Consider the following 26,946-nt stretch of genomic DNA (forward strand, 5'->3'; position numbering starts at 1 on the left):
TTCGGATGAGATGGCGACTTCCTGCTCGCTACACCCGTGCCCTTCCACTCGCTGCCATAAGTGCCACATTGCCCACCCCGGATCGACGTCACCGTTTACGTCGATTGTATCGTGGGAAAGGGCAGCATCAATGCGGATGCTATTATGAACCTCGCTGTGGTCGCACCAGTACACTTGGCTGCATTGTCCACCGCCTTCCATCTGATAGAGGTTTGGTTGCCAGTGTTTCCAGCAGGTGAATGAAGAGGCAGAGTTTTCTCCAGATCCAGCGTAGCCGTATTCGGCAACTTGGCCGCTGTTGATATGAGAGGTGAACACGTTGCCGTCCTGGAACGTGGCAGATACAGTGCGACCCTCCCAGTTGACTGCTTGGTCCCAACTGGTGGGAACCGTCGCAATTGACTGAGGGTAATCGCCGTTTCGTGGGTTCGAATGGTAAGCGATTTGGGAAGATTTAATGCCCTGGGAGTTCTGGCAGTTGGATAGCCATATTACCTCACCAGCAATAACCACTGATGAGAGTAGAAGAGTGTGTAGGATGACCGAAAGTCCCCTGAGGGGGATTCCGAAGGTCATTTGAAGGTGGTATTCGAAGTACGAGACTGATGAGTAGAGATGCTGTCACAAGAAAACGGTAGGATTGATAATAAGATATCGGTGAGTAAGCTGTTTGATAGTGCCAGTGCTTGAGCGATGGACCTGCTTATATACTACACCTCTACATAGTTGTCCCTGAAACTGTGAAGTACTCTGTTCGCGTACGCCGAGTCTAGAGGAACCATCAGGGATCTCATTGAACCTTGGGTCTAGTAGCTAACCATTTTAAGCTTAGTCGTTTCCAAATAAGGCAAGGGCACGGCTCAAGAATGAATACAAAGCTACCACCGTATAAGTTTGCTAGCACTGGCACGGCTGCTCTGTTTCCGCTGACTGATCGAGTGCTAACGTCACGGCCATCCGACGCCAATCCAATGAGATCACTGGCACACGATGGCGTTTGTCTTGAAGGCTAGGGTGCATGTGTGCTCAGCCTCATGGGGCTGAAATAAAAAAGTTCAAAATTCTTCCCCAATCACGGGCGCAGCAGGATCGGGGCTGATCGAGTCGGAGCGGTGAAACTAATCTTGAGCAAAAGATCCGAGAATAGACGGCTTACATTCTGTGAGGAGGAGCTTATCTCGGGAGCGATCTGATCCGCTGTCTTAGCGATCGAGCGACTCTTAGAAGAAGGAATATGTTTTGTGCTTCATCTAATTGGGTCAGACAGAGGAGAACGCAGCCCCAAAATGAAGAGCAGATTCTTTCCGAACAAGTCTCACAGTGGGTTACTAAGCAATTCACCGAGTCTTGGCAATGACTCAAATTCGGCACCACCTCTACAACGCCCTAAATTCTCGCAACACGACATGGTACCGTGAATGCTGCAGAATCGCGGCCTACGGTTATACAATTGCTTTTCGCCTCCGATCGTGGATCTTAGGAACCCTATCAACGGAGCAGGAAGCAGCAAAAAATTCCTGAAGGGCCCTCCACCTCTGCGCGCTGGAAATTCTTGGATATCCCCCACCAAATTCCGCAAAAGCACACTGCAGACAACACACCAGCTTGACGGTAACCAAAAAGATTCTCTAACACAGGATATTACTCTGCCTTGCCAAAATGGACCTCGAAACGCCCACCGCAGAGAAACCTCGCTCGCCAACCTTCGACATCGTCTCTACCTATCGTGATCTCCTAGCCTCTGACCCGGATCTCACAATGCCCGTTGCTGCAATTGAAGCTCTCGTCGAAGCACTCGCCCACAGTACTGTGTCTACTGTCGCCGAAACCCTCCAGCTCCTTGAGCGGCACACCAATACCCTCAAAGCCTCTATCCCCAACCCAATCTCTTTGTCCGCAGGCACCGACCTGTTCCAGCGATACCTAATAACTTCGTTGACGAGACCGTCGAGCTTAGGAGGGCTTGCAAGTGTTCATCTTGGCCCAAGTGATGATTTCAGGGCCATCCGGAACCATCTATTGTCCAATGGGAGGCTGTTTGTGGAACGGGCAAAGGCGAGCCGCGATAAGATTGCAAGCTTTGGGAAGCACTTCGTTCGTGACGGTGCAACTGTCCTTACAAACGGCGGCTCTAGAGTTGTAGGTGCTCTGCTCCGGACTGCAGCGGAGTCGAGCACCATTCGCTTCAAGGTCATCTACGTCCTTTCGACCTCTAGCTCCTCCGATTCTCGCGAAGGCCTACAGACTGTAGCAGAACTTCGGTCCCATAACATACCTGTTGCGACAATCCCGGATGCCGCGGTTGCCTATTCACTTGGCAAAGTCGACATGGTTATTGTGGGCGCAGAGGGGGTTGTTGAGAACGGAGGCATTATCAGCAGGATGGGGACATATCAGATGGGCTTGTTGGCCAAGAGTAAGGGAAAGCCATTTTATGTGGTCGCCGAAAGCCACAAGTTCGTCAGACTCTATCCATTGAGCCAATTTGATCTCCCTATCGATCAAAAAGTCCTCGACTTCAAAGTGGCAGACGATAGGATAACCAAGAATGAAGAGAAGGCGTCAGAGGACGAAGCCGTTGCCGACCTACACACAGAGGATGTTCGATCAAAATGTTCTGGAAGAACCGCGGAAGATGCTGTTGATTTCACGGTGCGCTCTTCCTCAAGCCCTTCCTAGAATATGTGCTAACATTTGCTTTCATAGCCTCCGGATCTTATCTCTGGTATAATCACAGAGTCTGGTGTTCTGACCCCGTCCGCTGTCTCAGAGGAATTGATCAAGATATGGTTCTGAGCCCCACTGGCCCCCGCATCCAAATACTCCCTTCCTTGACATACTTACCACATTACCCCTGTGTCGTTGCATCCCCTGCACACATCAAGTTCTCGCCCACCCGTGTCTTTGACGAAAGCCATAAAATATTGTACTCACTATATCTACATTAGGGCTCTCGGCTTCGGGCTATCGGTTTTCGGATCTCTGTGCAGCTCCAAAGACGACAACGCTGAGGAACCCACTGGCCGTGTGTGGAACGGCGAAGTCTTCGAGGAGTGGGCTGAGGTATGTCACAGTGGACTCCAGATCAGAACTCCTGACTTCGGATTGTAATTTATGGTCGAGAACGCGTTTACTTGCTGAATAGGATGAAAATGAGAAGTATGGGGTGTGGAAGCTAGCGCAACTGGGTATTCGAGGACAAGGCATTACGAGGAGACAGGTTGTGTTCGAGAGGGTCTACTGAAGGAGCTTCATCCTTGGCCTCTTTTGATGTGCGAGCGAATCTGCTTTGATACCGCAAGACAGAGCAGCGGGATGAGCAGACTTGCAAAAAGCTGGGGCCTGGCGGGATTCTTGCGACATTGGATTTTACCCCATGAACGATATTAGATACCTAAACACATCAAATCCTGCAATCTCCTATCTCGTCTTCAAAAAGTGATGCCTAGATGTTTACGTATGTCTCTAACTCGTTCTAGTGAAAGTTTCGAGCAGCCAATTAGCGTTGGGATGACGTTTCTCGCAGGTGCAACCGAAAAAGCTTGGCTGTTCCGGAAGCTCTTAGCAGGGTTAGCAGCATCGCGCCGACCCAATCTCAACTTCAACACCGATTTCTCGTCACCTCCTGCGCCTGTTCGATACTGTCGATTATTGAAGCTTCGAGGCCGTCTCATTACTCGTTAATATTGTGCTTCTGCAGTCACGATGGACTTCTCGGATATCTTGTGAGTTGTTCTCCGGAGGGTGGAGTTTGAGTCGCTGTCAGGCTTCGAAGCTTCCGTCCCCCGACCTCCGCTTCATCATGCGTGGACTATAGTTGAGACTGACTGACTGTGTGCCGCAGTCGTATGGTGAACCTTGCGGTTGCAGTGTTTTTGGTACTAGGCGGCATTGCGCAGTTCTTCGACATACAAAGTTTGTGAGTTTACCCCGTTCTACGGCCAGCCTCTGCGTCGCATCGAAACCCCCGAGCGCATCAATAACACATCCCTATCGGTCAAAATATGTCACAGTAGTGAGGTGTGGATGATATGTGGCGGTCGTCGCAACACCGGGATGTTTGATTTGCAAGGGACATGGCTTCGATATGGTTCGCAGCGCTGATGATGCGTTTTAGTTCCGATATCATCAAAGGTGTCTATCTGATTATCTTCGGTCTTGGTAAGCCCCCCCCCCCCCCCCCGAGAATTGCTGGATATGATGATTTGCTAATTGTACATAGGAACGGCGCTTCTCGGTTCGTGCTCCTCCTTCTCTGTTCCCTGCAATGTCTGCTCCTCCATTCCCCTACTACGATTGCAGCCATGTTAGGCAGTATATCGCCGATGCGAATGAACCCTCGTCCAATGTCGCTGGACAGGACTTCCTAGCGCAGGCCTCTCTACAATCTCTCTCGACCCTCCGCGACATAGCTAATATTTGTTACAGAGTTCCAGATTCCACCACAAGTGGCCCGATATGCCTCGTTCATGTTCTCCTTTATTGGTCGTGGAATATGTAAGGAGAGGCCCATATTCAGTCCATATGCCTCTGTTAACTTCGCCTAGTCTATATTTTCCTTGGCTCCGTGATGGTTGGCCCTGGATGGTACCGCATCGCTGCAGGTGTCGTGGTTGGCGTTGTTGGAATCGCCTACGTTATCCTAGAGTACATTCCCTCCATTGAGCCGCCGGCAAATATGCGGTAAGTGTGCTTCAATACGAGCATATATCAAACACGTTGATGCTAATTTTGACCACAGTGATGCGGATGCTGGCTGGGGTGCCGAGCAAGTCTAGCCTCGCCTCGCAAAGACCTGAGGATGGCGGTGGTTGATTCCTCAAAGGGGACAGGTGAAAGAGGCATAGAAAACGGATTGACGACGGGGAGTGTGCTATTCTTGTACGCATGTATGTGTTACATGGGAGCCCCATCTTGGAGCTATTCTGGTTGGATTTTCTGTATTGGCGTCAAACGAGTCTATACCTTGTACGTGTGTCATGTTGCACTGGATATTTCTGAGAAGGGGATGGGAGCGTGTTTTCTGGTTCACTGGACTACTTAGGGTAGAGTGCAACTGGATATGGGTGGGACGAAGGCCGACTGGGATTTGTTTTAGAAGGTTGAATCAACTAAGCCACAGTCTGGGATGACGAAGCGTGCTTCCTTTTGGTCAACGGTGGTGCGCGAGACTACGATGTGTGGGCAATGGGCATGGCGATGTGATTGGAGCTGGCGGATCGCTTGGCTTGGTTGAAACAAAAGCCTTTTGCCATTGTGGTGTCCTGGGGCAAAATGAATTGCGCGGCCCTCGTTTGGGGTGAGAAGTTTGGTTTCAATGTGGCCGTGGCCTCATCAGGGCGAGGCTGGGGAGTTCGTGATGCGCACTCGTCGCCGAGGTGCAAGTGTCTAGGGCGTTGCTTATAATCAGCGCGCCGCTGATTGGCTGGGCAGCGGCCAAATCTCCATGCCACTTTGACCTTCACCGTGAGCGCATAAGCTTGTAACGCAACCACGAAGCATCCCATCACGTATTGCGAGGCGCGCCGGGTGACCGAAGTCCAGCGCAAGCCGGGTGCCGTACCCGCTCTGGTGATCCCGAGACTCCATAAGAAGCTTGATTGCTCCGCCGGTGCCACGCATCAAAGAGCCGTGAACCAAGCTCCAACCATCCCACATCTCCCCAGATCACGTTGCCGCCCACCCCAGTGGCTCCGTGGACCTCGCTTCCCGTTATCAGATCCATAATCTTTCGAGTTTTGTGTACCAGCCTGCTTCATTTAAGCCATCACCCCACTCGTGAGCAGCACGCCGCTCCGGGCCTTCTAATTCACTGCGGCTTCGCATCGGCACGGCTGCACGTCTCGTGCTCGCATGACCTTGCTGTAGCCGGCCCCGTCGATTGAGAACGATATGGCGAACGTATCGGCCAACGGAGGCACATCTCTGGCTCCGACTCCTGCACATCCGCACCAACTTTCACGAGAACCGAGCAGAGAAGACATTGAGATGGCCGAGAACCTCAACCTGCTGAACCACTCCCGAGAATCCAATCCGCCGAGGCTCCCTGAATCAGGTGCTCAGGGGCAGCAAGTCTCTTCCCCTCAGGACCAGAATTCCGAGATCTACCATTCTCTCGAGGATACGCTGCATTTCCAGCAGTCTGAGCCGCCGGAGCAGCCACCGACTCCCGCAACTACGACCTCCATGGCTCCCGGAAGTGCAGTTGGAGGGAATGCGCCGGTTACAGGCCAGGTTTGCAGGTACGATGCTCAATATCTCTCTTGTGCATAATCGCCACTGGGGTCTTGGATCTCTTCGCCAGCCTCACGTATCTAGCTCTCAAAGCTGATGTGGTTGCAGTAACTGCGGGACGACGCGGACCCCGCTCTGGCGTCGCTCGCCCACCGGCGAGACAATCTGCAATGCCTGCGGCCTGTATCTCAAAGCGCGAAATCAGTCTCGTCCTACGAATCTGAAGCGCAATGTCCAACCCCAGCCTGTTTTGCCCGCTCAGCAAGGTACAGTGCAAGGACAGAGTCATGACAGAAGCACTTCACCTGGAAATGCCTCTGGATCCCCGAGAGGAGCAACTTATGTCGCTGCCGACCAGGTAGCCACTGGTACGTGCCCGGGTGGTGGCCGGTGCAATGGCACTGGTGGCCAGCAGGGCTGTAGTGGGTGTCCCGCCTACAACAACCGAGTTTCCAAAACCGCGCAATTTGCACTTGCCCAAGCGAATGCAGCTCCCGGCGCAACAGATGCTGCTCCTGGCAGCGAAGCTTCAGCTCAAGCGGGGACGGCGGGCACAGCCGTTATCCCGGCCTGCCAGAATTGCGGAACCACTATCACGCCTCTTTGGAGAAGAGACGAGGCTGGACATACTATCTGTAACGCGTGCGGTATGTTGGACGAACCCTCTTTTCCTTTTCCATGCTTCTGGTGTTACTTGTCGAACAGGCTTACTAATGTGTTTAACTAGGACTTTACTTTAAGCTCCACGGCACACATCGACCCGTTGCAATGAAGAAGCAAGAAATCAAACGTCGCAAACGCGTTGTACCAGCCATGCCAGACTCAACTACACAAGGGTCATCATCTATCGCCAGCTACTCACCGCAACAACATCCTCCGCAAGCTCCAGCATTTGAGCACTCTGTATCACCAGACCCTTCTACTACCGTCGAAACAAGCGAACACCATTACCCGCCAGTGACCAGAGCTCTCGCCGTCGACTTTACCAATTATTATAGCGCCACAGCGAGTATGTCACGCCCACAAGGACCCCCAACACCGTCAACGACACAACCGTCTGCCCCTTCCCCTCGAAAGCGGAGTCTGAGTGCTACTCTGGATCCGGAGATGCCGTCAGTTCCGCATCAGCATCAACCTGCAAATCCTGTCCCCCATCGGCCTAGCTCCATATCTTCTATCCTAAACCCTTTTAGGGCTCCTGATACAAACATTGATCCTTCTTTGTCCAGCATGTCGAGGCAGGCTGGAGGAAATCCATCAACACCGGGCCTGACTGGGAGAGAGGATAAGGAAACGAGGAAGGAGAGGCTGAGAAAAGAGGCGCAAGCCATGAGAGATGAATTGGCGAGGAAGGAGCGGGAGTTGGAGGAGTTGGGAGACTAACCCTCGTGTTTGGCCTCTTCCTTTCCTCTCGCGCTCGCATGTCTTACCGAGGTTTGGGGATAGACATCGGGTGGAGGATGGATGAGGCGGTTGTCTTGCTCGAACAATGGGATGGATATGCGTCTATCATTCTCAATCTTTCCCTTGCGGTTTTCTCATCTAGGATTGTATTTGATTTCGGTTATATGATGGACATGAATGAATGGTATGCGCGTATCGATACGGCCTCGACTTAATTTCTCGCGGCAATATCAATCGGTGTCGGTGTTGGGTTTCCACCGGGGGCTTGGATTCACCTCTCTGTCTTGTCCTATCCGATATGCGACTGCGACTGCGACTGCGATAAAAAGCGAAGCACTCATCTCATAGCACGGCGTAATAGGTTCAGAGGAGCTGGAAGTTTTCGGCCTTTGCTGTTCGTATAGCATAGCCTGCCTACCTGCATTGTTTCCCTTGGTTTGGATTTGGATTGGTTGGGGTATCAGGCGCATCTTGTAGGCGAGCGATGAGGTGGTGCTAGGGCAGGGGCTGAGGGTATGATCTATCTATCAGTCTGCCTGCATGAATGGTGTAGATAGCAAATTCCATATCTGTCGTTCATTCTTGGTGTATGTATAATTGAGGGCTAGATCGACCCATCACGGAAGGATTCACGGGCATGGTTTAATCCGTTATTACTGCTGGAGTAAACTTAAGTGTTATCGTCATGTGCTGTCAGAAAACCTATCCATCACGCGATATACAAATTACTACATCATTTGCTTCACCTCTCTCAATTTCTCAGAGTGCTCGGTCAAGTATTGTTTTCCATTTCCATTCGCCTACCTAAATTCCAATTATTACCGAAGGAGTGTAAAATCTTGTCTGGTATCTAGCTATCATTACGATTTGATGCATTGTCCTCGACCTCCAACTCCGTTCTACTCTTCCCCCCCCTCCATATAGTAACATTTTAAGACAGCAAAGACCGGTCGGATCACGCGGACATACATGAGACATGAGAGAGAGAGAAAGACAGAAAGAACTCCCTTTTCCATGCACGTGAGATAGCTATAAATGAGGCGTCATGAAATTACAACCAGGAATCATTGAACAACCGCCATCCGTTTGCCGCGCTTGAGGGGGGGGGGGGGGATCACGTCGCGTCGCAGTGCATTCACTGAAAATATACAGTACTCCCACCTATATGTTAAATATCCGTACCTCTCCACATCACCTCTATTCTTCCTCACCCACGTTACACTCCCTCATTTCCATCCCTTCCCATCCACTCAAGGATCCGCACTCTTCGGATCCCTCAAATAAATATCCGGCACCTTCGGCACCTGCGGGCTCCTCTGCAACTCCTTCATAAACCGCTCTCTTGTCCTCTCTCTCTCCGCTTTATCCCCCCCACCGCCCGTCAGCCGCCTCATCCCCCTCCTCATCCCGCTACTGATGCTCCGGGTCGTCTCGCCTATCGAAAACGATTTGTCGCCACCGGCACCGGCACCTGTGCTATGAGAGCTAGAGTTCGAGCGACCCGTGGCCATATCGTCGTCGGAGAACGGCTCGCCATTCTCATCGACGAGGGTGGAGGAGAGCGCGGGGGAGAGGCGTTGGTGTTGGTTTACAGAGGGGGAAGTTACGGAGCGGGCGTGAAGGCCTGGGCGGGGGAGGGAGGAGGCGGGTACGGCTGTGAGGGCAGGCGTGGGTCCAGGTGCGGGCGCTGACGTGAAGGTTGTGAACGCTGCGGGTGTCATAACGCCGGGATCTCGGGCTGGGCTCAGTTTGAGATCCGAAAAGCCGGATTGAAAGGATGTGACGGAAGCGTTTCTTGTTAGCGATTTGTGCAAGATGGGTGCTGTTTGTTGGTCGTAGAGATTTTCTCGCACATCAAGCGTCCCCGTTGAGTAGGAGCCATTTGTGTATCGCGGAGCTCCGAAAGCAGAGGCATTTGGTAGATCTGTGAGAGTTTCTGTGTCGTCATCGTCTTCGAAGAAATCGTCGAGGCTGTCTAATTTCATAACTAGTTCCCCTATATGGCTGTCCCCGCGCGTGTCTTCTGATGTCATGGTTGCGGTTCTGTAATCCGATATTGGACTGAAAGGGAATTCTTCCTGTCGGAATTCGAACTTTGGCGAGGGTATCTGGATAGCATCTGGGTCTTCCAGGTTCCCACAAGTGTAAAATACGGCGTGGACGTTCGTTCTGGTCAAGTGCGAGTGATGAGCAGGAACAGGAATCGACCATCCGCTTTCCTCGGGGATCCCGTACAACGACTGCGTCTTCTCGTATTGCTTCTTGAAAGCACGGCTTGAATGCGATCCTGCCATGCTCATGCGGAGATGATGTCTTTCGAGCGGAGTCGAAGCACCAGTCATGTTCATAACGAAATCTAGAACCCTCAGAGCCTGTGGGCAGAACTCGGTCTGCAGTAGTCGCAGAAGAGGAGATATGAGATCCGGTCCTTTGGTGGCTATTTCTGGTTTCCTCATGTCGATCTCAGGGATAATAACGCACAGCACTTCCATTGTATTGATCTTCATCCAGTCGATCTTATTCGTCAATAGGCTGAGTAGGAAAACCAAGCTACCGAACTCAAGATCTGGAAAAAAGGATGAGCGGATGGCGGACATAGTTTGGGCAACAAAGTCTTTGTCCACGCGGTACCTTTTGTTGGCAAAGCCAAGCAAGGCCTGGGATAAATTGGTGCAAGTGTATTCTTCTGCGACCTGAGCTAGAACTTCCGCACTAGCGCTAATAACAGGATCTTTGGTCGGATGATCAAATGACCGTAGGAATCTTGGCATGTTTGCGAGTATGGTATAAACGAGACGGCTCTCATCGCCCACAATCCGACTTGGTGGAAGCACGACTAATCTCTCGAGAAGGCGCAACGATCGATCTAGGCAAAGGCTCGACCGGACACCTTTGTAGACAAGCTGAGAAAGCCCTTCAAATAGTCCTTCCCATTTTTCGGGGCAGTTGTCCTCAAGGATCTGAAGGACGCCTGCATCACCTAGGTCGATCTTGTCCAAGAATTTGTCCAGCATTAGCATACTCTCCATAAATTCTCCTTCATGGATGGTGTCCAAGCAAGCGCAAGTTGTCCAGAAAAGTTGGGGGTATTGGATGAGGTCCTCAGGTTGGAGAGCTTCAATGATGGCCCGCAAAGTTGTGAGAATTTCCATGGAGAAGGTTTGGATGTCGCTCTCATCGTCCGATATGGTGTTCGAAAGCCTAGCTAACATATCCGAAAGCATCTGCTGGTCGAGAGAGCTCAGAATGCAACGGAACAACTGGAAAGATCGACATGCCAAATGCCGTACTGGACATGAGGTTGCCCAATTTAATGCTACCTTGCCCCAAGCCTCCCTCAATCCAGGATAGGCGAGTGAAAAGAATTTTAGAACCTCACTAGCGACATACGTCATAGGTTCTGGTACCCTGGTGCTAAAGTCTTCCGCATCTTTGCCATTTTTATCATCATAATTCCACACGACCTTCGCGTCGTGCCGTCGAACACTCTCGATAAAGTCTTCAATCGATCTCTTGTCAATGCCGGTCGTGTTGTCCTCGATTTTTGATATCACCAGCTCATGTATCAGGTGCACCAGCATCTCTCTAGCTTGGTCTTGGACAACGGGAGTGTAGTGATCCCACAACACAAGGATGACTTGGAGAAGGAGTGGGACATATTCACCAGAGAGCTGAACCGGAGACACCATCAAGTCTACAAGCAAAATGAGGCAGATCTGACCTAGAGCGAATCCAGACTGAGATGGGTTAGCTCTCGATATATGAATGGACAGGCGAGAACTTGCCTGTTTGTTGCTACTCGGCAACACCGCAGCCAAGTCAGCCAAGTAAGGAAGCTGCGCAGCATCGGGAGGAGGCGGTGTAGGCTCGCGCTTGTCTCCGACCATGGATCGCGGGTTAATTTGCATGAGAAGGAATTCGACGACCTTAAGTCCCGCGGGAGTACTGGAAAGATGGACTACTATCTGTTTCGAGTAGTCCACAAAATTTTGTTCCCGCTTGTCTAGACAAAGATTGATGATGAAATTCAGAATCAGCTGGACGTTACCAGCATATGGTCCAGTTGCCAGAGCCTGCCAAAGTGCTTGAATCTCGTTGTGGAGTGCACTGCCACACCGGACCGTGATCTCGAAAAGATTGACCAAGAGCATGTAGGAATTGGCAGTGGGCCCACCACTAGGGTTGACCTGCAGCTCTACAGTTTGTACCCAAGGCAGCATGGCGGCCACCATGTTGCGTTGGTGATCGGGCTGCAACTCTTTGAAGTAATAAGAGAATTGGGAGAAGACTAGGAATGCAAGTTCAGAGTGCTGCTTTGCGAGCCTGCGAGAAGTTTCGAATTGAGCAAGCTTGTATACTGCGATGGTTTTGTCCGAAATGCTTATATCTAGATCTTGCAGTTTCGAGTTCTTCTGCTCACGGGCCTCGAGTGTCCTTAGCATCCGAGCAGATTTCATCCGCAATTCGTTATTTTCGTGACCTAAGGTATATAGACCGGCGCTGAGGACCTTCCAGAAAGGGAGACTGTACTCTTCGCCTTCGGTGAGCACCTGGGTGACAACTTCAAAGTAGCTCTCGAGAGCTTTAGACGACTTTGAAAGGTAGCACATCTCGATTGCTCTGTCCAGAAGATAGGGGTGCTCACGGTTGTGGATGATGAGATTCATCAAAGCACGACGTCCGATGGCGTGGGTTCTGTCGCTAGGTGTTTCAAAAATGCTATCGATCCAGGACAGCATGCGCCGAACATCGAATTGGAGCAGCACTTTGCTGTCAGTAGTGATGCTCACAGGCCCACCCTATGAATAAGTCAATATAATGAAAAGTATAACGAGATGTGAACTTACACAAAGAGCAGCCATGGCACTTAGCGCTGCAGTACGAAGGTCTCGTTTCTCAATCTCCATAGCTGCGGTTGCAATGCCCTTCTTGCCAAGGTCTGCTTCACGGTCGAGCATTGACCGTCTCATGTTCTCTTCTCGCTGCCGAATCTGAGGCTGATTTGCCGAGTACCCACACCAGTCTTCCATCAAGGTAAATGCAGCTTTCCGAGCCTGGAATGGCATCCATTGAAGCGGGTCATTAGTTTTATTGATACCTTCGAAAAGCACCTCAATTAAGCCACAGTAATGAGTTCGCAGTTTCTGAAAGTCCCACTCGTTTTGCACCTCCGCATCACTTAGAAATATTCGAAGGTCTTTTGTGTAGTTCATGAGGTTATTCAGGATCCACTCGTCGTTATATGCCTCCGACAATTTGAGAAAGTGGGACGTGAGCTTGTAGACATGCGTAATCTCTGTCCGGAGGTGGTCTGTACGTCGGTTCCGGCGCGGACTACTCGCTGTTCGGGTATGCATTCCCAAACGTGTTTTTGCCTCTTCTGCGCACGCGGAGGCGTGACCTTGTAGCGATTCTAGAAGCGTGCGATATAAATTGATATTTATGGAACCAAGACCAACAACCGCGGCATCGCGGATGGCGGTATTATCAACGGAGAGAAACGGGAGGACTTTGGCGAAGAGCTCACTAGCTGTATACACCTTGTTCTGACTCTTCTGGGACGACTTTGAGCTTTTCCGGGAGTGTTGGGCAACTTGTGTGTGAAGAGACTGACCACTAATCCCTAGATTGGTAAGAGTTGTGAATGCGAAGATGAGATACAGTTTCCACTGTTCGACAACGATCTCAGGTGAGGTGGTTGCGAGCCGACCCACTATTTTAACAAATCCGGTATCGAAAGTAGCATATGGACTAGCTCGAGGTCCGGGTTCTGTCAAGGATATCAAGGTTCGGTGCATTTGGGTTAGTCTGGCGCAGACAATATCTCGTGTAAGGGTGACCGCAAAAGGGCAGACCTCGAAGCTGATTCGTACCAGATTGGGGAAGATCTTGAACCAGAGCGTTGAGTCGTACGGTACATCGCTGCTACAAAGCTCTACTAGAGTGCTTTGGACATTGCTCTTCCTCATTCCTCTCTGGAGGCGGCTTCTCTCAGCAAGTGAAAGCTTCTCGTCGCTAATTTCCATGACCTTTTGCGGGCTCCCTTCCATTACGCGAATGATCCTTGTGCTGGAGCCACCAAGTGCTGTATCAAACTCGGTAATCAGGCGAAGAACTGTGACGGCATATGCCCTCACACGGCGGGAAGGAGAGCAAAGGAAGAAGAGACCATGCGACTCAATCTCATCGACGTGAGCCCAAACTCCGGAAAGATCGAGTTGAGCGCCTCGGTTACCAGTGACACCATCATCAGGTGTATCAAGGGCAGCCTTTCGGGTTTTCTGCTTGATTTCCTCGATCCATATCTCGAGCAACTCTACGTACAGTCTTAGTGTGCTCTCAATATGGCCTGCCCCTAACATACCACCATCCGACATGGTTGCGTAGCGGTCGTCAAAATTGAATATGAACCGAGCGAACCCGATTGTCACTTGCTGAGCATGTGATTGGCGGGCGATGGATTTTAGCGACTGAGCTGATGACGCAGCGATGTTACTTTGAACGTGAGCAGTTCCTGTGCAGAGAAGGTTGATGAGGGAGTTGAATGGGATGTGAGGAGACAAACAGCGAGGCAGCGCTTGCACTGCGACGTGCAGTAAGTCGTAGAAACCTTGACGTGGATCGGCTGAGCTTTGATGGTCTTCCCTTCTCCCAAAACTGAATGCATCCGACATGGGGGTTTTGGGGGTTTGGAGCGAGAATTTCTCATCCAAAACGGCCTGCCCGCCAAAAGCATTGTCGCAGATGATAGTTATCTCTCCCAGTATCTTACAAAATCGGACGTAATACTCCTTTGCCACTTCTGCAAAGCCTGTGAAGTTCACTGGCCGAGACAGTCTCTCCTCTTTGATGAGGGATGACTTGAGGGGCAGGTGTCGTAAAGGGTGGGGACTGGCTGGGAGGATCGGTACTTCGTTTGGTTCGACAAAGCGATCAGAATCGAAAGAGATGGGGAAGGGGGGCTGCTCGCCCTTTTCCAAATCAGCCATAATGGCAAGGAAAGATCGAATGCCAATAACCATTCGATCTGGCTCCAGATTTTCTACCCGAAGTTCTCTACCCGATGAGAACATCTCGGAGTTTAAGAGAGGAAATATGATGTTCTTGAAACACAAGTCCTGATATTTGAATCCAATAATTCGGGTAAGTTCTATGAGAGGCTCCGCAATAGTGCTCTCGGTTGATAGGTACGAGCGTTTCCCCGGCTGAAAGACCATGCGAATGATGTCCTCCAATCTTCGTACGGCAACGTTGGGAGGTTCGCTGTTCGCCCTGTATAGGTACGTCCATACGAGTTGACAGATGCCTCGTAGGGCAAGAGCTCTTGTTGCGCGCTCTTTAAGCCTCGGTTGCGTGGACATCGCAAGTGATAGCCACTGAGCTGAGAATGTCTCTGTGGGGGAGACACACAATAGCGCCGACATAAGGGGGAAGGCCTCTGACCAGTGCTTCGGTTTGCTCAAAAGTAGCGAGAGCCTGGGCTTCATAGTATCCACCACAGCTCTCCATTTGGGCATGCTGAACTCCGTCGTTGCTCGGGCCGCGATGCGCAAGAGGAGCTCCTTGAGCACCTGACAGTATGCATATTTTATGGCCTGTCCATGAACGTTGGAGAAAAGCTTGGAGAGTGACTGCATGAAGTCGCAGGTACGGTCCCAGGCATCTTCGGGGAATGGCTTGACTCGGAGATTCCGCATGCCGCGTACGAGCAGCGCGCCTTTCATCTCGATATCCCTATTGATCTGTCCCTTCACCGTGAAATGGCTGTCTACAATCTTCAGGTCAGCTATAAATCTTTCCTGGACATTGTCGAAGATAAGCTCGCTAAGGACACCAAGCAATTGACCGTAGATAACCCAATTCGCATGATTCAGAGGAGATTCATCGACTTGATCCGGGTCGACGGTAGTCAATTGGCCGTAAAAGAGACCAAGTAGACGGTCAGCCATCTCAATGGTGAGGCAGTGTAGGTCAGTTTGTGTTATGATCTCAATGAGGACACGGCAGAGAATGTACGTTGAAACAGTTGACCGCTGCTCTGCTTGTGTTACTGTCTGTTGCAAAGCAATCATATGCTCAGGCCCACTCATGGGGGGCGCTGAGGCCTGGCCATCTCCGAAATTGTGCAACGGTTCGGTATTTCGACGTGGAAGAACTGAGGTAGGCAGTGACGTTGCTTGACGGGCCTTTACAGATTTAGCAAGACATTGACTGAATATAATGGTCTACGCACAGTGGCCAACCTGATTCGTTGGGTGTTGGCATCTTCGCTTTTGGCCTTCCGCCAGAGCATGATCGTATCTATTAGGGGCTTCGGCTTGTGACGTGCGATGTGGCCGAGGGCAGATATAAGTTGGTCAAAGTTCGGATCCACACCCGGACCACAGAACTGCTCTACTCTCGCCTCTGGCTGGCCGCGGTCGGTCATGCACTGGCTGATCTTCTGGTCTGCCTGGCCGACGAACTGCGAATTATCCGTCAGCAAGATTCATAGCAACATGGACTGTTTGACGCACTGAGTTGAACAGATGGTGCAACGCATACTCGCCCACCGTCTTCAGCTCCTGTGGATGATGGTGGTGACGAGACTGCGAGCGGTGGTGGACATGGCCCTTCCGGGACGAACGTCCGCTTTGCACCCTCTGGGGCTGGCGCGTTGTCGAAGCATGGAGGGCATTCGCATCGCTTGCACTCGGCGGTGCGCCCACACCGCCATAGCCATTTACTGGACCGGCGCCGGCTTGTATCCCATTCGCCGTAAAGGCTTCGGTAATGTTCTCTTGTGACATTACGGGTCCATCGAGAGGCAGCGTGCCGCTCGCAGCGAGGACCTGCGGGCTTAGCGGGCTGGTCGCGGGCGAATTGACGAAGCTGGTGTTCCGCGAGTGCTGTATGCCATGCACAATGGATGTCTGGCGGTGGTGGCCGTAGGACAGAGAAGGCTTGCGCTCGATGCCGCGGTCCGGGCTGGAGTTGCTGCTGGGCACGACGACCACAGGAGTCTGCGACCGCGGCGAAATAGTGCGTGCAGAGGTGGTGAGGGCCCGACCGCGTGTTACAGAGGGGGGTGTTTCTATATGGTGCGACAGATTCCCAGCGTGTCGTGGTTGCGGCAGTAGTGGGGAAGAAGCTGCAGGGAGTTGCACACGGAATTAGCAAGTAGCAAGTCATGAACACGAAGAAAAAGTGTCGACGTCGAAATAAGCTCCGGCCGGGCACAGTAGCCCACGTCCGCTGGCAAAGGCTCCCGGCCGTGTTTTGGAGGAGTGTTTCAAGGCGGTTTGAAGACGGGCTCGGTGTGTTGAAAATGAGAAACAGATACTCACACATCCCGCCGGGCGGCCTGAGAGCCTCATCTGCGCGTGGGTGAGGGGATCACGAGCGAGGGCAGCGACATAAGGCTGGGGAAGAGGGGAGAGGTGTATACTATGGGTGTATATGGGGATATATGAAGTCAGGCGTGGCATCGGATTACTGCAGAAGTCATTGGACCCCCCTGTGAGCTGGGCGGCTCGTTCCTGGCACTATACCCGATTGATACCCGTGATCGCTCGGGGCTGCTATCAATACGGCTCGATGCTGGGTGCAGGAAGCGTGCGCTTATTGGGGCCTGATCCAAGGCCGTGGCTTTCGCAGAGTCTAAATTGAAGCTTAACGATCGGACAGTGAGGTCCCTGGGTGTGCGCCTCTGCCAGACCAAATGGCACATGATAGCACCTTGGCGCACCCTTCGGCCTTGGCATCCCGTGACAGCTGACTTCATCAAGGGCTCCTTGACACCCACGGGCTCCGTTCGCAGAATCACAGCCAGAGGAGGAGCCAAAGACTCATGTACCCATGCCCACCTAATACGCTTGGAGCACTGATGGGCCACTCGGCTGACTGTGGTGTGCACTCCCATGTAACGGCATACATCTCTGCCAGTCTGTCCGAAGTGCGCCGGGCCGAGTGTTGATGTAGTTACATTGCTGAGCTGACTACACGCCAACATATAAGGCAGGGTTGGCTCCTGGAGTTCCGGTCGCACAGAACATTATTACCTCCAGGATCTGTGAGGCACACGTCTGCTGTTTGCGAGGAGCCCTTCATCACCGCACGCCCATCCTGCGATTCTCACTCCTTACCCCACACAACCGAAGACCTTTTGACGCTGTGGGGTCCCAGCTCGGCGTCGCGGGAGTGGCAGCGAGTGCTCGGGAACGACGCGCGGAACAAAGAGCCGGCTTGTGTGGCCAACGCTGCTGGAATATTCTCTCCGCCCCAGGCCTCGCACCACAACGCTGCGAGCGGAATTGCAGCGTCCCGGTCTCGCCCCGACACATCCCCGTCACCCAGCTGTTGCTCGTTTTCTCAACACATCGTTCAAAGTGGTGACTTCACCAGCCAGCGCCACGGTTCGTCCGACGCAGGCAGCATCAGCACAAATAGGGGCCGTTGGACTCGCTCCTCCTTGATCACGGAGCTGTCAGCACGCTCACACTTATATCAGCCGATTCTTACCGATAAGGCGGTGCAGGCGTAAAGATACAACAGCAGGTCGGAGACTAGCACAACCGATCTTCCACCGACCTTCCATACAAATATTCGTCCGCTTGTTCTCTTCCGGCTTGATCTTCCACCGTGTCCTGGAAAAGCGCCTCTGATTTCCCTAGCACCTTCTCTCTAGTCACCCCACCAGCACCATGGCACAACTCGACACGCTCGACATAATCGTCCTCGCCGCACTTCTGCTCGGTACCGTTGCCTACTTCACCAAGGGCACGTACTGGGCGGTATATGGTGACCCGTACGGCAACTCCCTGGCCACCAGCAATGGTGCCGCTAGGGCGGGCAAGTCGCGGAACATAATCGAGAAGATGGAGGAGCAGGACAAGAACTGCGTTGTCTTCTACGGTAGTCAAACGGGCACCGCCGAGGACTACGCCTCCAGGTTGGCCAAAGAAGGGCATTCAAGGTTCGGACTGAATACTATGGTGGCGGACTTGGAGGACTACGACTACGAGAACATGGACAAGTTCCCCAACGACAAGCTCGCCGTGTTTGTGCTTGCTACGTACGGCGAGGGAGAGCCAACCGACAATGCAGTTGAGTTCTACGAATTCATTGGCGGCGAGGATGTGACCTTCAGCGAAGGTGCGTCCGCCGAAGACAAACCTCTCCAGAATCTCAAGTATGTCGCGTTTGGTCTTGGAAACAACACGTACGAGCACTACAACTCCATGGTTCGAAACGTGGACAAGTACTTGACCAAGCTTGGCGCAAAGAGGCTTGGAGCTGCCGGCGAGGGTGACGATGGCGCTGGCACCATGGAAGAAGATTTTCTGGCCTGGAAGGAACCCATGTGGGCCGCTGTACAGGAAGACATGGGCCTGGAGGAGCGCGAGGCCGTGTACGAGGCCGTCTTCGAGATCACTGAGAAGCCCGACATGGATGCCGAGGAGGACGAGGTCTATTTGGGTGAGCCTAACAAGAACCACCTGGAAGGTGCTCAGAAGGGACCATTCAACGCCAACAACCCCTTCATTGCCCCAATTGCGGAATCATCTGAGCTCTTCACCGCCAAGGACAGGAATTGTCTGCACATGGAAATCAACATCGCTGGATCCAACCTATCTTACAATACTGGAGACCACATTGCAGTCTGGCCCACCAACGCTGGAAAGGAGGTCGATCGATTTTTGTCCATCATGGGTCTCGCCGACAAGCGTCACATGGTGATCACAGTCAAAGGTTTGGATCCCACCGCGAAGGTCCCCTTCCCGTCTCCGACCACCTACGATGCAGCCATCCGCTACCATATGGAGATTTGTGCCCCTGTATCGCGTCAACTTGTGTCTACTATCGCCCAATTCTCTCCCAATGACGACATAAAGGCGGAAATGGTCAAGCTTGGAAGTGACAAAGACTACTTCCACCAGAAGGTAATAGACCGCAACCTCAACCTGGCACAGCTTCTCGAGATACTTTCAAATGGCGCGCCGTGGACAAAAGTTCCTTTCTCTCTCATGATGGAAGGCTTAGTCAAAATCCAACCACGGTACTACTCCATTTCCTCGTCTTCCTTGGTTCAAAAGAACAAGATCTCAATCACGGCCGTCGTTGAATCATTACATAAGCCCAATACCCCACATGTCGTCAAGGGTGTAACGACAAATTATCTTCTGGCTTTGAAGCAGAAACAGCATGGCGAACCAGAGCCAGATCCACATGGACTCAACTACGCCCTCACCGGACCTCGCAACAAGTACGATGGAATTCATGTACCCGTGCATATCCGTCACTCTAACTTCAAGCTCCCATCTGATCCTTCGAAGCCAATCATCATGGTTGGTCCGGGGACTGGTGTCGCTCCATTCCGAGGATTCGTCCAGGAGCGCGCGGCACAAGCGAAAGCAGGCAAGAACGTTGGAAAGACAGTTCTATTCTTCGGATGCAGGAAGAAGGAGGAAGATTTCCTGTACCAGAATGAGTGGGGTGTAAGTTCACCCTCTTCGTCAAAACTCAATGCTAATCATTTTGGCAGCAATATAAGGAGGCACTTGGTGACAACTTCATTCTGCACGTTGCTTTCTCGCGAGACGGACCAAAGAAGGTTTATGTCCAGCACAAGATGGAGGAATGGTCCGAGGAGATCAATAAGCTCCTTGAACAAAAGGCCTATTTCTATGTCTGCGGTGATGCAGCAAACATGGCGCGCGAGGTCAACACCTTGCTCTCCAAGATCATTTCCAAGCACAGGGACGTGTCAGAAGCAAAGGGAGAGGAAATCGTCAAGGCAATGAGAGCGTCCAGCCAATACCAGGAAGATGTTTGGTCATGACCGATTCCCTCAATATTCTTCAGCATTTCAGGCAAGGCTTGGTGGGTTAGATTGGAGCGTATTCGGCGTTTGCTTGTTGTGTTCTACTCATCATTAGCGCCGATGTGGGAGGGCTGCGATTGTAGATGCACGTGGAGAATGCAGGTTCATATCACTTCACTTCACTTCTTTTTGTTACTTCAAGATCACTTCATACTGCATCTTGTGGCTCACATCCTCACCTCTATTCGGGAAGATATAGACAACAACGAACCAGGCAATAATTAGCGAACAGAAATTCCTGCAGCTCCTTGCCCCAGGCCAAAAATGGCAGCGGGTTGATTTAGGATAGAAATTTGACTCCTGCGAAAGTCTTCCTAACCCTGGTAAGAGGTTAAATAAAGATACTACACCTCAGTTAAGTGCCGTGATAATCGATAATAACTGAAAATATCCTCCCCGTTGATGCTAACTAACTAACTAGTTAACTAACCAACTAAGCAAGTTAGTTAATGTCGTGAGTCCTTAGTCAGCCCCACTAACGACAGTTACCTCCTGATTCGTTGCTTCTCAACCTCGTCTCTCTTCTCTCAACAACGTTGAAACTTATGGACACTCCATAAATGGATTAGGGTCAAGCACATGGAACATACGCATGTAATACGCATCGAAAACTTTGCGGCACGCCTCCGTTATCTCCTTGAAAGAAGTCTGGAACACTTGTGATCTGTCAGATTTGTCCAAGAAAAAAGAAACAAAACCTCCGCTAAGCAAACCAGTGACCTTTGCTCCCACGAATTATCAAACCGTCCAAGTCTAGATGAGGCTTCCGTTGCGGGATAGTTGGTTTTGTACCACTAGGGACACGCAGACAGACGCAGAAATGGAACCTTTTTAACCCATTTCCTTGGCCCGGCGTGCAGGGCCCGATCTTCGGGTTTGGGCTCGACTTTGTAAGTGGAGTTTCGAGAACTGGGAGAATGATGCGAGGGACTGAAAGGAGATATGTTTTGATGGGGAGGGTAGGTGATGAGACGCGTTTGCAATGACAGGATCCATACAATGAGTCTGCTTTGTCTGATCAATCCGGTTTCCTGGTTTGAGGTCCACCCTAACCAGGGAGAGTGGGGCAGGCGACGAGGAGAGGAGAGGCTAAGTGGCGGGTCGCTTTGGCTCTGATTTTACAATGACAAGAAGCAGGTTGAGCCCGTTCTCTCCGAGCGTTCCAGTTTCTGGGTATGAGGTTCACCCTAGTAACACCGCAACGAAAGAGTAGGAAAATATAGACATCAACCAAACGACATGCAGCGCCATTCGTCACACAGCATACACGACATACGAAGGCTAATATAAGGGCTATTACAGGTGGACCATGTGATGGGTTCCTCAGCCGTCCTTCATACGCGATTATTCCGACGGGATATAATAATCGCGACCAGAACCCGATGCTTCGCAATCCCAATGGCCAATTAGTTGCCCGGAAGTATTCTCGATTCCAAGAAACCCCCCGGCTATTGCAACCGTTTCAGCGGAAGACTCATTCCCGGACAACTGCAAAGAACATCCTGCGACACGACGATCACCAGGATATGCGCCCACGGTGCACGCGAAGCCGCAGGCCACGCTCTTTTCAGCCAGGATCGTAACACCTTTCTCAGGCATCACTTCAAAAAGAGCATTACAGAGCGTTTAAGACATGTGGGAACCTAACTGGTAATGTTAGAGGCCTCTTCCAGTCTTTTAGCTGTGTACCAGCACGCTTTAGCTCTTCGCGACGATTCGTAGTGTTGATATCAATTCTCCAAATTTCCTTGATTCCGCAAGTACCTATGTCGTGCGAACGGCGTACCGGCCACTCAATGTCTCTAATGATTGTAACGTTCCTATCCTGTTATTAAGAGGCTGGAATGGCCTTGGGGCTGTCAAGGCGCTCCCTTTATTCCCTACCAGCACCGCAGAAATACCGCAGGCTTCGATACAGCCGCAGCAATTTGATAGATGGATTGTCGCATCCAGGCGACGGCATATGAATGCCCAGGACGATCACCTGACAAGCATGGACCTTCCTGTGGAGTTTTGTGTACAGTCGACTCGAGGCCTCGATCGTCCAACCCCGACTAGCGACGGCTTGCTGCTGGCTGCAACGGACCCGCTCGCCGCGGGGTGACAAAAGCGCTGCAAGCTGCATCCTCCCGCAAGGTTATTTCAAGGTTTCGCACAAGCATCCATCTGTGGTGGCCGTTGACTTATACTCGATGTAAGAAATTCTACCCTTGTCCGTGTAGCCTGGCTAAATTTCTGCAAGTTAATCTGGTGTCAAACGTAGAGATACTCCCAGTAATCCCGGGAGGGTAGGCCATTGCGGGCTCCCGATCTTGCAGGTAGGTACTTCAAATGCGTAGGAGTGACAGGTCACATCCTCTACGCGCAGAGAGCTCCCCTCAACAGATGAGGTCTCCGATCAGTCTTCTAGACAATTGAATAAAGTCCAGTTATTACGGCAGTTTGACATGGCTCAGCCCTACTGCAAGGGGCGCCGGGGCTGCATTTGCCGTTGCCGCAGATGTAAGTAGAAGCTTGACCGCAGTTCAGTGGCGCTGGAGGTTGGGGAAATGCTACAATGTCGTCCTAGAGAGGCATGGTGGACAGTAGCGGGCTGCAAGTCCTGTGCACGACTGATGTGACCTCGCACCGTCTCCATTCACTTGCAGACAGCCAACCCTAGCACACACATCGAGACAGGAACACAGGCTGCACTGATGATATTAAGCAGCGCCTCACCCAGCGCAGCGAGCAGAGCAGCACATGCACCGCAGGTTGTTTTCCGCAAGCAAAGACAGACATCGATATTACAACAGCTCTTTTGTGGTATTATTTAGAGACGTCACCCGAGGCCGAACGAGACCCTACTCGAAGCATCACACCCGGACCTCTCGCAAGAGTATCGACGGTTACCACCTGCATTCGTATCGTTCGCTATTCCTCCGTGTACATCCTTAGGCAGGTGAGTTGGTCATCTCGCAGTCAAGGTTCGACGATGGAGATCGGTCGCGGAAGGTAAGGCTCAGGGTGTTTACCCCGACGCCGGAGGTCACCATCAACATCTTTCACTGCTCCTTCCCTATCGTGCTCGCTGAACGGCACTAGCGCCGAGACTGCCCTTTTATCACGGCCCTCGCCCCGAAAATTTCTTCTCTTCTTCACACCACTTCTTCAACACCACATCGACTTTCGTGGCCACATTCTTTGTAGCTTTTCACGGACCGTCTCAGTGACGGGCCTGTCTTCTTCAGACAGCTGTACTAACTGTGTCTCATCAGCTTTGGAGTCAAGTCACTACCTCGTTCTCGACATTGCCAAAATTTGCCATCTTCCCGCAAGTAAGTCCGCCACTTCCTTCCAGTTTCACTCCAGCCTTCCGATCTCGACTGCCCTCACGGCCGACTCAACTCCTCACCGCTATTCCCTTCACGACGGGAAGAACTTACTCTTCTAACGGGACAGACTCCGGCATTGGCCTCGAGCTAATAATCTCTTCGTAGAAGACACTCATTTCCTCTACACTACATCTCAGTTCCCAGCCGCTCGATCTCGGCATTGCAGCCGCGCAGTTTGCAGCCTCGTCTTGATTCCACCGGCTGTATTTGACCCAGCGTCTTACCGCTATTGCCATGGCTTCCGACAGACGTCAGAACAGCTACACGACCTCTTCTGGCGGCTACAAGGGCCAGATGCATGCCATGTACGCACAGCCTGCTCAAACCCATGGAACGGGCCAGTACCTTTCGCGCGGCGGTCTTCCAGTGTCTCCGCACATGCCAGGAGGCGATGTGCAGAATTTGGCGAGCAATATGGGAGCCATGAATCTGCACAACTCGTACGGCTCCGGCAGCACATCGAAGTCCGGAAATACGTACGACTCCTCGAGTTACGGCAGCCTCCCTCTCAACCAAGGCCAGGGCCTTTGGGTCCCGAACCAACATGTCATGTCCAATATGTACCCGGTCATGCCAAACGGAGCTCCGCAACAGTCTGCCATGCCGCATTCTCCAGGCATGTACAGCCAAACTGGTACATATATCCCGCAGACGTACCAGTATGGTCAAGCTATGGTGGACCACAGCCCCATGGCTCCAGGCTGGGCCAGCCGTGTTTCTTCAGGCGATATGCCGTCACTGATGACACCTCGTCGCGATTCAATCTCGTCGAATGAGAACGACATTCCTGGAACCCCCTACACCAGCACTGGTGGATATCGCTACGGAGCGACTACGGCTATCATGGACCGCTCCCCGAGCGCGGTCTATACGAATAGTGCTACACCGTCACCCTCGCAATTGACCCACCCGTATCAGCTCGTTGGCTCCCTGCAGAAGCAACCCTCTATGCCGACCCTGTCCGCTCAACTCATGAACCTCTTGCAACAGGATCCGGCAATCCCTCGTGCTATTCCAGCTCCTAGCTCGCCACTCAAGCCACTAGACAGAAGCCTCGAAAACAAGACCGGTGAGACTAACGTGTACATTCGAGGTCTGCTTCCGGAGACGACGGATGAGATGCTTCACACTTGGGGTAAGCGCTTTGGCGATATCCAGAGCTCAAAGTCTATCATCGACTTGAAGTCCAACCAATGCAAGGGGCAAGTCGTTGATCCAACTCAACTACTCTCTGAGCCCCGCTAACGATTTGCTGCAGCTTTGGTTTTATCAAGTACCACAATTTCGAGGACGCTGAGAACTGTATTCGTGGCTTCCACTACTTGGGATACGAAGTTAGCTTTGCTCGGGTGAGTTGCTCTTGTTCCCAGATGATTGTATCGTTGCTAACCACTTGGAGGAATCTTTCTATGCGAAGCTGAAGAAGTTCGCCGACGATGGCAACACCAACCTCTATGTATCCAACATCCCTAAGAATATGAATGAGCATGTCAGTCCATCCTCCACAACTTTCCGCCCATACCTACTCTTCTTTGGACATGTTTTATCCATCCTAGGCCTCTTGCACTTCTTTTCGCTTCCATTGTGTCTATGAACTTGTTTACTGACTCGCACAGGAACTGGGTGCCATTTTCGCTCCGCACAAGGTGTGCTCTGCTAGGATTCTTCGCGACCTCGCTGGTAATGGTCGTGGAGTTGGCTTCGCTCGGTGAGTTTGGATCTCTAACCTTCGTACTATTTAACCTCTACTAACAATGAGCAGTTTTGACTCTCGCGACGTTTGTGAGGAAGTCATCCGGAAATTCAACAACACACCAGTCGCTAAACCGGGCGGCGAAGAACATCTCATTCAGATCCGCTACTCTGACACCCATGAGCAGAAGATGCTCAAGCAGCAGACCGCTGCTGGTCGAGTCTTCCGTGCTGCGGAGTATGAGGTTGGCGTGGCTCAGGCCCGGGCTATGAGTGCGCCAGACCGATACTTAACCATCTCCCCGGACCACCAGAATGCCGCCAATGAGTTCGAAATGTTCCTGCAGAACTCGGCGTGAGTGATACAATTTGATCCTTTGTGTTGCCAACGGGCTTGCTGACTTGAACAAGGAACAACGGGTCATATGTGCAACAGGCTGCACGTTTCCGAACTCCATGGGCCCCAGCAGTGCCGTCAACACTGGGTATGTCACGCTCTGCCATGCATCCCATGGTCCAGACTGCTATGGCCGGCGGAATCAAGGTCGACCGAGATGGAGCCTCCGATCATGGTGTCGACATCAAGACCAACCCAGCGACTCCAGTCAAAGTCGAGGATACCTCTACCTCACCAAGCAGGGTTTCAAATCGAGGCGATTAACGGACACGGTTTCCGCTTCAATCGTTACGTTGTGCGTACTCGCCATACTTGTCAGCACCACCGTGTACAAGTTATTCTTCGCGTGCCGGTTTTCCACATATGCATCAGCAGCAAGCAGATCGTACGAGAGTATCTTCGGCATCGCGTAGTTACGACGAACTTCTGATCGCGGTCTGACATGAGTGGACGAATCACGAAGGCTTTGTCTTCATCTTCTACATATCACGGCCATTGGACATCATCACCATTGGGCCACTTTTTCAACACTAATTTCTTTCTTTCTTTCATTTGTTTTCCCACGACTACACTTCCTTGCTTTATACACTTCCAATCCTTCACTTACCTCATTTTCAGTACAGAGGTGGCTCACTACTTTGGCTTTTTGCCTACACACCCATCCTTCGACCAATTGTCGGTACATTCCCTTTCCCACTCCCTTGGGCGGCTTGTTGCACGGTTGGCGAAGACTCCAGGTCCTCACGGCAGCAATGATTCATGTACTACCAGTTGGGGCGGATGGACAGGATGCTCAGGTGGATAATGATGGCTCGGGTATTTCAGTCGGGGAACAGATTCTGGCGGCGATTTCGACACAAAAGTTTTTATCCGAGGGATATGGATGCCAACAGCTTTCATAGTTTGACAGACAGTATGATAGGCCACTTTCTCCGCCTGCAATGGTTGAATGAATAAGGCGCTGTGTGAATATTTGATGCTGT

The 26,946-nt window shown here is 51.8% G+C and overlaps 8 protein-coding genes across 8 annotated transcripts; 5 read left to right on the forward strand and 3 right to left on the reverse strand.

The window, feature by feature from the left end:
• Positions 1–162: 162 nt before the first annotated feature.
• On the reverse strand, positions 163–576 carry BDR25DRAFT_233806 (uncharacterized protein; the record flags this gene model as incomplete). Its single annotated transcript, XM_033685451.1, has 1 exon — positions 163–576. A coding segment is annotated over one exon (414 nt), but the record flags the coding sequence as incomplete, so codon positions are not given.
• Positions 577–1,659: 1,083 nt separating this feature from the next.
• Positions 1,660–2,796, forward strand: BDR25DRAFT_233847 (putative translation initiation factor eIF-2B alpha subunit; the record flags this gene model as incomplete). The annotated part of the gene is made up of 2 exons (XM_033685455.1): positions 1,660–2,652; positions 2,707–2,796. 2 exons carry the CDS (start codon positions 1,660–1,662, stop codon positions 2,794–2,796), a joined length of 1,083 nt encoding a protein of 360 aa, XP_033544465.1.
• Positions 2,797–3,594: 798 nt separating this feature from the next.
• Positions 3,595–5,277, forward strand: BDR25DRAFT_305404 (COPI associated). The gene is made up of 7 exons (XM_033690405.1): positions 3,595–3,725; positions 3,845–3,919; positions 4,118–4,161; positions 4,223–4,237; positions 4,429–4,497; positions 4,548–4,683; positions 4,742–5,277. Exons 1-7 carry the CDS (start codon positions 3,706–3,708, stop codon positions 4,776–4,778), a joined length of 396 nt encoding a protein of 131 aa, XP_033544466.1. The 5' UTR covers positions 3,595–3,705; the 3' UTR covers positions 4,779–5,277.
• Positions 5,278–5,775: 498 nt separating this feature from the next.
• On the forward strand, positions 5,776–7,743 carry BDR25DRAFT_61397 (uncharacterized protein). Its single transcript, XM_033698823.1, has 3 exons — positions 5,776–6,242; positions 6,343–6,881; positions 6,962–7,743. Exons 1-3 carry the CDS (start codon positions 5,893–5,895, stop codon positions 7,615–7,617), a joined length of 1,545 nt encoding a protein of 514 aa, XP_033544467.1. The 5' UTR covers positions 5,776–5,892; the 3' UTR covers positions 7,618–7,743.
• Positions 7,744–8,752: 1,009 nt separating this feature from the next.
• On the reverse strand, positions 8,753–16,617 carry BDR25DRAFT_61415 (cell morphogenesis protein-like protein). The gene is made up of 5 exons (XM_033698824.1): positions 16,155–16,617; positions 15,872–16,102; positions 12,486–15,824; positions 11,424–12,437; positions 8,753–11,375 (listed from the first exon to the last, which is right to left on the reverse strand). Exons 1-5 carry the CDS (start codon positions 16,425–16,427, stop codon positions 8,889–8,891), a joined length of 7,344 nt encoding a protein of 2,447 aa, XP_033544468.1. The 5' UTR covers positions 16,428–16,617; the 3' UTR covers positions 8,753–8,888.
• A 1,523-nt stretch (positions 16,618–18,140) lies between these two features.
• On the forward strand, positions 18,141–20,545 carry BDR25DRAFT_61435 (uncharacterized protein). The gene is made up of 2 exons (XM_033698825.1): positions 18,141–20,114; positions 20,162–20,545. The coding sequence occupies exons 1-2, from the start codon at positions 18,321–18,323 to the stop codon at positions 20,456–20,458; spliced, it is 2,091 nt and encodes a 696-aa protein (XP_033544469.1). The 5' UTR covers positions 18,141–18,320; the 3' UTR covers positions 20,459–20,545.
• A 176-nt stretch (positions 20,546–20,721) lies between these two features.
• On the reverse strand, positions 20,722–22,099 carry BDR25DRAFT_358314 (uncharacterized protein; the record flags this gene model as incomplete). The annotated part of the gene is made up of 10 exons (XM_033695928.1): positions 20,722–20,814; positions 20,851–20,881; positions 20,977–21,021; positions 21,054–21,164; positions 21,221–21,294; positions 21,328–21,409; positions 21,474–21,589; positions 21,623–21,669; positions 21,704–21,832; positions 21,874–22,099. 10 exons carry the CDS (start codon positions 22,097–22,099, stop codon positions 20,722–20,724), a joined length of 954 nt encoding a protein of 317 aa, XP_033544470.1.
• Positions 22,100–22,133: 34 nt separating this feature from the next.
• Positions 22,134–25,083, forward strand: BDR25DRAFT_395144 (uncharacterized protein; the record flags this gene model as incomplete). Its single annotated transcript, XM_033698353.1, has 14 exons — positions 22,134–22,150; positions 22,223–22,505; positions 22,559–22,716; positions 22,764–22,835; positions 22,869–22,901; positions 22,930–23,028; positions 23,087–23,130; positions 23,188–23,408; positions 23,438–23,484; positions 23,528–23,708; positions 23,758–23,975; positions 24,012–24,059; positions 24,091–24,124; positions 24,163–25,083. Coding segments are annotated over 14 exons (2,376 nt in total), but the record flags the coding sequence as incomplete, so codon positions are not given.
• Between the last annotated feature and the right edge of the window lie 1,863 nt (positions 25,084–26,946).

This window comes from Lindgomyces ingoldianus (genome assembly GCF_010093535.1).
Source record: "Lindgomyces ingoldianus strain ATCC 200398 unplaced genomic scaffold BDR25scaffold_28, whole genome shotgun sequence".
NCBI classification, from domain to species: Eukaryota; Fungi; Ascomycota; class Dothideomycetes; order Pleosporales; family Lindgomycetaceae; genus Lindgomyces; species Lindgomyces ingoldianus.

Excerpts from the sequence above, each read along its gene's own strand:
- BDR25DRAFT_61415 (XM_033698824.1), bottom strand. The coding sequence starts at position 16,427 with ATGTCACAAGAGAACATTACCGAAGCCTTTACGGCGAATGGGATACAA. Across the intron at positions 15,825-15,871 it reads AACGAATCAGGTTGGCCACT|GCCCGTCAAGCAACGTCACT; the intron begins GTGCGTAGACCA and ends AAATCTGTAAAG. Across the intron at positions 12,438-12,485 it reads GTGCCATGGCTGCTCTTTGT|GGTGGGCCTGTGAGCATCAC; the intron begins GTAAGTTCACAT and ends ACTTATTCATAG.
- BDR25DRAFT_61397 (XM_033698823.1), top strand. The coding sequence starts at position 5,893 with ATGGCGAACGTATCGGCCAACGGAGGCACATCTCTGGCTCCGACTCCT. Across the intron at positions 6,243-6,342 it reads GTTACAGGCCAGGTTTGCAG|TAACTGCGGGACGACGCGGA; the intron begins GTACGATGCTCA and ends ATGTGGTTGCAG. Across the intron at positions 6,882-6,961 it reads TACTATCTGTAACGCGTGCG|GACTTTACTTTAAGCTCCAC; the intron begins GTATGTTGGACG and ends GTGTTTAACTAG.
- BDR25DRAFT_61435 (XM_033698825.1), top strand. The coding sequence starts at position 18,321 with ATGGCACAACTCGACACGCTCGACATAATCGTCCTCGCCGCACTTCTG. Across the intron at positions 20,115-20,161 it reads TGTACCAGAATGAGTGGGGT|CAATATAAGGAGGCACTTGG; the intron begins GTAAGTTCACCC and ends TCATTTTGGCAG.
- BDR25DRAFT_305404 (XM_033690405.1), top strand. The coding sequence starts at position 3,706 with ATGGACTTCTCGGATATCTT. Across the intron at positions 3,726-3,844 it reads ATGGACTTCTCGGATATCTT|TCGTATGGTGAACCTTGCGG; the intron begins GTGAGTTGTTCT and ends TGTGTGCCGCAG. Across the intron at positions 4,498-4,547 it reads CTTTATTGGTCGTGGAATAT|TCTATATTTTCCTTGGCTCC; the intron begins GTAAGGAGAGGC and ends AACTTCGCCTAG.